At 71.5% G+C, this 8,725-nt stretch overlaps 1 protein-coding gene across 1 annotated transcript; it reads right to left on the bottom strand.

Annotated features, from left to right (window-relative positions):
* Positions 1-6: 6 nt before the first annotated feature.
* Positions 7-6,603, bottom strand: LOC309452061 (protein Smaug homolog 2-like; the record flags this gene model as incomplete). Its single annotated transcript, XM_082076735.1, is given in 5 exon segments — positions 7-80; positions 871-1,018; positions 1,020-1,339; positions 3,900-4,250; positions 6,565-6,603. Coding segments are annotated over 4 exon segments (738 nt in total), but the record flags the coding sequence as incomplete, so codon positions are not given.
* Positions 6,604-8,725: the final 2,122 nt, after the last annotated feature.

Here is an 8,725-nt window from a genome sequence, read left to right as displayed (position 1 = left end):
CCCCGGCCACTCCTGCCCCCCCGGCACCAGCGCCAGGGAGCGTTTGATGGGGCTGGGGGGGTGCAGCTGGCAGGGCAGGGCTGGGGGGACACGGGGGTCAGGGGGGCCCGGACGCCGGGGTCCCCTCTGCTGGACCCCCCGCAGACCCCTCCTCAGCCCTAAATGTCCCCTTCGCACCCCCCAACCCCTTCGTGGCCCCCCCAGATCGTTCCTCAGCCCTTCAACGTCCCCCCCGGCCCCTTCCCTGCCCCCTTGGGACTTAATGTCCCCTTGTCCCCTTCCTGTCCCCAGCTCACCCGCTCCCCCCATGTCACCACCATTCCTGGGGGGCTGCTGGAAGTTGGAGTGCCCATTCTCCCACCCAGGCCCCCCCCGACTACTCCTAACCCTTTACTGTCCCCCCGAAGTCCCTGCTTGTCACTTAATGTCCCCTTGTCCCCCCCAAGTCCCTCCTTGACACTCAATGTCCCCCGTCCCCAACTCACCCGCTCCCCCCATGTCTCCACCATTCCCAGGGGGCTGCTGGAAGCTGGGGTGCCCATTCTCCTGGGGGGGTGCCCCTTCCACCAAGTCCCCCCCCAACTCCCCTAACCCTTAACTGTCCCCCCCCAGACCCCTTGTCCCCCCAAGTCCCTCCTTAGCCCTCAATGTCCCCCAAAAATCCCTCCTTGTCACTCAACATCCCCCCATCCCCAGCTCACCCGCTCCCCCCATGTCGTCGCCGTTCCCGGGGGGCTGCTGGAACTTGGGGTGGCCATTCTTCCACCCAGCCTGCCCCCCAGCTCCTCCTAACCCTTTACTGTCCCCCCCCAGACCCCTTGTTCCCCCCAGGTCCCCCCTTGTCACTCAACGTCCCCCATCCCAACTCACCCGCTCCCCCCACGTCTCCGCCGTTCCCGGGGGGCTGCTGGAAGCCGGGGTGCCCGTTCTCGCGGGGGGGCGCGGGCGCCGGCCCCCCCTCGGGCCAGCCCTGCTCGGGCCACTCGTGGTGCGCCGGCCTCCTGGCGGGGGGGGGGCTCGGCGCTGGGCCGGGGGGGCGGGCGCGGCGCCGCGCTGCCGGCGGCCCCGGTGGCCAAACGCTCCTCCAGGTGGCCCAGCCAGAGCGCCAGGGCGCTGCGGTCGTCCAGCGTGGTGGCCGGGTGGATGAGCGCGTAGGACAGCAGCTGCCGGCTCTCCTCCACGCAGCGGTTGCGCTCGATGGCGTCCGCCAGCACCTTCTGCAGCCGCTTCATGTACTCGGCCTTGGCCGCCGCGTTCCCCGGCTGCAGCAGCGGCAGGTGGGCCAGCAGCAGGGCCACCAGGGCCTCCGCCGGCTCCTGCGGCCACTGGCTGATGGCGGCTGGGGACAGGGGACAGGGCAGAGTCACCCCGGGGCTTGGGGAGGGGGACAAGGGGGTCAGAGTCACCCCAGAGCTTGGGGAAGGGGGACAAGGGGGTCAGAGTCACCCCGGGGCTTGGGGAGGGGGGACAGGGGGGTCAGAGTCACCCCAGAGCTTGGGGAAGGGGGACAAGGGGGTCAGAGTCACCCCGGGGCTTGGGGAGGGGGACAGGGCAGAGTCACCCCGGGGCTTGGGGAAAGGGGACAAGGAGGGGACAGTTACCCCAGAGCTTGGGGAGGGGGGACAAGGGGGTCAGAGTCACCCCAGGGTTTGGGGAGGGGGAACAAGGGATCAGAGTCACCCCAGAGCTTGGGGAGGGGGACAAGGGGGGGACAGTTACCCCAGAGCTTGGGGAGGGGGGACAAGGGGGTCAGAGTCACCCCAGGGTTTGGGGAGGGGGACAAGGGGGTCAGAGTCACCCCGGGGCTTGGGGAGGGGGACAAGGGGGTCAGAGTCACCCCGGGGCTTGGGGAGGGGGACAGGGGGGTCAGAGTCACCCCGGGGCTTGGGGAGGGGGACAGGGCAGAGTCACCCCGGGGCTTGGGGAGGGGGACAGGGCAGAGTCACCCCAGGGCTTGGGGAGGGGGGACAAGGGGGTCAGAGTCACCCCGGGGCTTGGGGAGGGGGGACAGGGGGGTCACAGTCACCCCAGGGTTTGGGGAGGGGGAACAAGAGATCAGAGTCACCCCAGAGCTTGGGGAGGGGGACAGGGGGGGTCACAGTCACCCCGGGGCTTGGGGAGGGGGGACAGGGGGGTCACAGTCACCCCGGGGCTTGGGGAGGGGGACAGGGGGGTCACAGTCACCCCGGGGCTTGGGGAGGGGGGACAGGGGGGTCACAGTCACCCCAGGGCTTGGGGAGGGGGACAGGAGGGTCACAGTCACCCCAGGGCTTGGGGAGGGGGACAGGAGGGTCACAGTCACCCCAGAGCTTGGGGAGGGGGGACAAGGGGGTCAGAGTCACCCCAGGGCTTGGGGAGGGGGGACAGGGGGTCAGAGTCACCCCGGGGCTTGGGGAGGGGGGACAGGGGGGTCAGAGTCACCCCGGGGCTTGGGGAGGGGGGACAGGGGGTCACAGTCACCCCAGGGCTTGGGGAGGGGGACAGGGGGTCAGAGTCACCCCAGGGCTTGGGGAGGGGGACAGGGGGTCAGAGTCACCCCAGGGCTTGGGGAGGGGGACAGGGCGTCAGAGTCACCCCGGGGCTTGGGGAGGGGGACAGGGGGTCAGAGTCACCCCAGGGCTTGGGGAGGGGGGACAGGGCAGAGTCACCCCAGGGCTTGGGGAGGGGGACAAGGGGGTCAGAGTCACCCCGGGGCTTGGGGAGGGGGGACAGGGCAGAGTCACCCCGGGGCTTGGGGAGGGGGACAGGGCAGAGTCACCCCGGGGCTTGGGGAGGGGGACAGGGGGTCAGAGTCACCCCAGGGCTTGGGGAGGGGGACAGGGGGTCAGAGTCACCCCAGAGCTTGGGGAGGGGGGACAGGGCGTCAGAGTCACCCCAGGGCTTGGGGAGGGGGGACAGGGGGGTCAGAGTCACCCCGGGGCTTGGGGAGGGGGACAAGGGGGTCACAGTCACCCCAGGGCTTGGGGAGGGGGACAGGGGGGTCAGAGTCACCCCAGAGCTTGGGGAGGGGGACAGGGCGTCAGAGTCACCCCAGGGCTTGGGGAGGGGGGACAGGGCGTCAGAGTCACCCCGGGGCTTGGGGAGGGGGACAAGGGGGTCAGAGTCACCCCAGGGCTTGGGGAGGGGGACAAGGGGGTCAGAGTCACCCCAGAGCTTGGGGAAGGGGGACAAGAAGGGGACAGTTACCCCAGAGCTTGGGGAGGGGGACAAGGGGGTCACAGTCACCCCAGGGCTTGGGGAGGGGGGACAGGGGGGTCAGAGTCACCCCAGGGTTTGGGGAAGGGGACAGGGCAGAGTCACCCCAGGGCTTGGGGAGCAGGGACAAGGGGGTCAGAGTCACCCCACGGCTTGGGGAGGGGGGACAGGGCGTCAGAGTCACCCCACGGCTTGGGAGGGGGACAAGGGGGGTCAGAGTCACCCCAGGGCTTGGGGAGGGGCTGGGGAGACCCCATAGCCCAAGGGGGACAGAGACTTGAGCAGGTGGATGTTGGGGCCCCAGGGAACCCCCAGAACCCCCGTACCCCGCCATGGCTCCTCACTGGCGCTGTTGGCCTCGGCCTCCAGCAGGTGGATGTTGGAGCCCCCGGATACCCCCAGAACCCCGTACCCCCGGGCCCCCCTGTGGCTCCTCCCTGGCACTGTTGGCCTCAGCCTCGAGCAGCTGGATGTTGGAGCCCCAGGGAACCCCCAGAACCCTCATACCCCCCGTGGCCCCTCACCGGCGCTGCTGGCCTCGAGCAGGTGGATGTCGGGGCCCCAGGGAACCCCCAGAACCCCCGTACCCCCCGTGCCCCCCCGGCTCCTCACCGGTGCTGTTGGCCTCGGCCTCGAGCAGGTGGATGTTGGAGCCCCCGGATACCCCCAGAACCCCGTACCCCCCGTGCCCCCCGGGTCCTCACCGGCGCTGTTGGCCTCGGCCTCGAGCAGGTGGATGTCGGGGCAGTCGGCCAGCGAGTGCTCGAGGCAGAGTTGCAGGAAGCGCGCCTGCGTGCGCGTGACGCGCTTGAGCAGCGACAGCAGAGCCACCGTCTGCTCGCACTCGTTCCAGCCCTTGAACCACCCGGCCACGATCCCCACCTGGTCCCGGAACATCATGGCGGTCGCCGGCGCGGCGGGGGGGGACGCGGGGGTCGGGCCGTGCGCCCCCCCCTCCTTCACATGGCGGCGAGGCGGCCCCGGGCGCGGCTGCCGCGGCAGGCGGGGGCCCCGCGGGGCGCGGCGGGCATGGGGGGCTGCGGAACCAGGGGAGGCTGCGGGAGAACGGGGGGTCAGCGATGGGGTCCCCCAAATGGGGACGGGGACACCCCCAGGGGGACGGGGACACCCCCAGGGGGATGGGGACGCTCCCCGAGTGGGGATTGGGACCCCCCAGCAGACATGGGGACCCCTGGTGGGGATTGGGACCCCCCAATGGGGATGAGAACCCCCTCCCACCAGCAAACATGGGGACCCCTGGTGGGGACTGGGACCCCCCAATGGGGATGAGAACCCCCCCAAGCAAACATGGGGACCCCTGGTGGGGATTGGGACCCCCCAATGGGGATGAGAACCCCCCAGCAGATACGGGGACCCCTGGTGGGGACTGGGACCCCCCAACGGGGATGAGAACCCAAGTGGGGATGGGGATCTCCCCAAGGGATGGGGACACCCCCAGGGGGACGGGGACACCCCCAGGGGGACGGGGACGCTCCCTGAGTGGGGATTGGGACCCCCCAGCAGACATGGGGACCCCTGGTGGGGATTGGGACCCCCCAATGGGGATGAGAACCCCCTCCCACCAGCAAACATGGGGACCCCTGGTGGGGACTGGGACCCCCCAATGGGGATGAGAACCCCCCCAAGCAAACATGGGGACCCCTGGTGGGGACTGGGACCCCCCAATGGGGATGAGAACCCCCCCAGCAGACATGGGGACCCTTGGTGGGGACTGGGACCCCCCAACGGGGATGAGAACCCAAGTGGGGATGGGGATCCCCCCAGGGGTGTGGGGACGCTCCCCCAGTGGGGATGGGGATCCCCCAGCAGACACGGGGACCCCTGGTGGGGATTGGGACCCCCCCAATGGGGATGAGAACCCCCCCCCCAGTAAACATGGGGACCCTTGGTGGGGATTGGGACCCCCCAACGGGGATGAGAACCCAAGTGGGGATGGGGACCCCCAGGGGGATGAGAACCCCCGAGTGGGGATGGGGACCCCCAGTGGGGATGGGGACCCCCCAATGGGGATGAGAACCCCCCCAGCAGACACGGGGACCCTTGGTGGGGATTGGGGCCCCCCCGCAGACACGGGGACCCCTGGTGGGGATTGGGACCCCCCCAATGGGGATGAGAACCCCCCCCCCAGTAAACATGGGGACCCTTGGTGGGGATTGGGACCCCCCAACGGGGATGAGAACCCAAGTGGGGATGGGGATCCCCCCAGGGGGATGGGGACACCCCCAGGGGGGATTGGGACCCCCCCCAGCAGAGATGGGGACCTCTGGTGGAGATTGGGCCCCCCCAGCAGGGATGAGAACCCCCGACGTGGGGATGGGGACCCCTGGTGGGGATCTGGACCCCCCAGCAGACACGGGGACCCTCCAAGTGGGGATGGGGACCCTCAAGCACACACGGGGACCCCCCAGGGGGATGGGGACACCCCAGGGGGGATTGGGACCCCCCCCAGCAGAGATGGGGACCTCTGGTGGAGACTGGGGCCCCCCCAGCAGGGATGAGAACCCCCGACGTGGGGATGGGGACCCCTGGTGGGGATCTGGACCCCCCAGCAGACACGGGGACCCTCCAAGTGGGGATGGGGACCCTCAAGCACACACGGGGACCCCCCAGGGGGATGGGGACCCCTGGCAGGCACTGGGACCCCCAGTAAAGATGGGGGATGCTGGTGGGGATTGGGGCGCCCCCAACGCTGATGGGAACCCCCTGAGTGGGGACGGGGACCCCCGGGGGGATGGGAACCCCCCAGTGGGGATGAGAACCCCCCAAGTGGGGATGGAGACCCCCAATGATGATGGGAACCCCCCGAGTGAGGATGAGGACCCCGGTGGGGATTGGGGCCCCCCAATGGGGACGGGGACCCCCAGCAGACATGGGGACCCCCCGAGTGGGGATGGGGACCCCGGTGGGGACTGGGGCCCCCCAATGGGGATGGGGACCCCCAGCAGACACGGGGCCCGGCGCCCCCGCAGCCCCCGCCCCCCGGTGTGCCCGTGAGCAGCGCGGGCCCCATCCCGGCCCCAGCACAACCGGGACCCCCGGGGCGCCCCCAGCCCAGCCCAGCCCGGGACCCCCGCACGGCGCTCCCGGCGCAACACGCCCCCCCGGGCCCTCCCGCCGCGCCGGGACCGGGAAGCGGCCGGAGGGACCGGGGGCGGGCGGGGCCGGGCCGCGCTCGGGACCGGGGGCAGGGAGGGCCCGGCCCAGGCCCGGCGGGGCGGGGGAGAGCCGCGAGCTCGGGGCGGGGCGCGGGGCGGGGCGGGGCCCGGGGGCCCCGGGGAGCGGGGGAGGGGGGGAGGGGGGGGGTCCCGGTTCCGCCGCTCCCGCCGTTTCCCCCCCCCCCGCACTCACCGGCCGCCGCGCTCCGAGGCGCCGTCGCCGCCGCGCAACGTCAGCACGCACGGTGCGTCACCGCGCCACGGCGCACGCGCCCGCCGCCGCGCCCCGCCCCTTCCGCTCCGGCCAATGAGGATAGGGCGGTGTCGTCGCGAGGCGCCTTCCGGAGGAGGGGTTGGCCCCGCCCCCGGCTCGCCATTGGGTGAGAGGAGCTGCCAATGGGAACGCGGGAAGCGGGGAGGAGGGAACCCCGCCCCTTTGCGCCGGTCACGCCCCTATGCACGCCACGCCCTCCAGAGGCCACGCCCCTCTCGGGGAAACTAGACCACGCCCTCTCCCTTGACCACGCCGCTGGGTCGCACAGGATGGCTGTTGGGCGGGGCTTGAGAGGGCGTGGCCTCGGGAGGTGAGAGGGCGGGGCGGGGGAGGGGCGGGGCTTCAGGGGGCGGGGCTTCAGGGTGGGGCTGTGGGTCCGTGACTCGGGATGGGGCCCATGAGTGGTCCCCAGCGTCCCCCGGTGTCCCCAGTGTTCCCAGTGTGCCCGCGCTGTCCCCAGTGGCCTCAGCCCATGTCCCCCAGTGTCCCCCCAGTGTTCCCAGTGTGTCCCCAGTGTCCCCAGCCCATGTCCCCCCGTGTCCCCGTCTGGCATGTGTGGGACTGGAACAGGGAGAGGGACAGAGGGACAAGGGGACCAGGGGACAGAGGGACAGAAGGACCAGGGGACAGAGGGACAAAGGGACCAGGGGACAGAGGGACAAGTGGATCAGGGGACAGAGAGACAGAAGGACCAGGGGACAGAGGGACGAAAGGACCAGGGGACAGAGGGACAAGGGGACAGAGAGACAAGTGGACCAGGGGACAGAGAGACAGAAGGACCAGGGGACAGAGGGACAAGTGGATCAGGGGACAGAGGGACAAGGGGACCGGGGGACAGAGGGACAGAAGGACCAGGGGACAGAGGGACAAGGGGACCGGGGGACAGAGGGACAGAAGGACCAGGGGACAGAGGGACAGAGGGACCAGGGGACAGAGGGACAAGTGGATCAGGGGACAGAGGGACAAGGGGACCGGGGGACAGAGGGACAGAAGGACCAGGGGACAGAGGGACAAGTGGATCAGGGGACAGAGGGACAAGGGGACCGGGGGACAGAGAGACAGAAGGACCAGGGGACAGAGGGACAAGGGGACAGAGGGACAAGGGGACAGAGGGACAAGGGGACCAGGGGACAGAGAGACAGAAGGACCAGGGGACAGAGGGACAGAAGGACCAGGGGACAGAGAGACAGAAGGACCAGGGGACAGAGGGACAGAAGGACCAGGGGACAGAGGGACAGAGGGACTGAGGGACCAGGGGACAGAGGGACAGAGATGGAGGGCGGGACAGACGGACACACGGGGGATCCCGAGGGCTCCGGGGACAGCCGGCGCGGACAGGGACCGGCGGCCCCGCGCGTCCGTCCGTGTGTCCGTCCGTGTTTCCGTCCGTGTGTCCGTCGGTGCTCCCGTGGCCCCGCCCCCGGCCCCGCCCCGGCTGCTCTGCGGCTCCGAGCGGCGGCGCCGGGACCGACAGACACCGGGACCCACAGACAGACACCGGCACCGACAGACAGACGGACAGACAGCGGCACCGCCCCCCGCCCGGGGCCGCCCCCCCCAGGACCCGCCCCGCCGCCATCAGCCCGATCCCGGACCCGGGACCCGCCCCGGCGGCCCCAGCCCGGCCTCCCGGTACCCCCCCATCCTCCGGTACCCCCCCCAGCACCCCCGTACCCCCCATCCTCCGGTACCCCCCCATCCTCCCGGTACCCCCCCATCCTCCGGTACCCCCCCCCAGCATCCCCGTACCCCCCATCCTCCCGGTGCCCCCCCCGCATCCCGGTACCCCCCCATCCTCCCGGTGCCCCCCCATCCTCCCGGTACCCCCCCCGCATCCCCGTACCCCCCCCGCATCCCCGTGCCCCACATCCTCCCGGTACCCCCCCCATCCTCCCGGTGCCCCCCCCCAGCACCCCCGTACCCCCCCATCCTCCCGATACCCCCCCATTCTCCCGGTACCCCCCCGCATCCCCGTGCCCCCCATCCTCCCGGTACCCCCCCGCATCCCCGTGCCCCCCCCATCCTCCCGGTACCCCCCCATCCTCCCGGTACTCCCCCCGGCCTCCCGGTCCCCCCCATC

Source organism: Streptopelia decaocto (genome assembly GCF_964273445.1).
Source record: "Streptopelia decaocto genome assembly, contig: HAP1_SCAFFOLD_1604, whole genome shotgun sequence".
In the NCBI taxonomy this organism is placed as follows: Eukaryota; Metazoa; Chordata; class Aves; order Columbiformes; family Columbidae; genus Streptopelia; species Streptopelia decaocto.
Note: the sequence above shows the minus strand (reverse complement) of the source record. Positions and strands in the feature narration are given on the sequence as shown.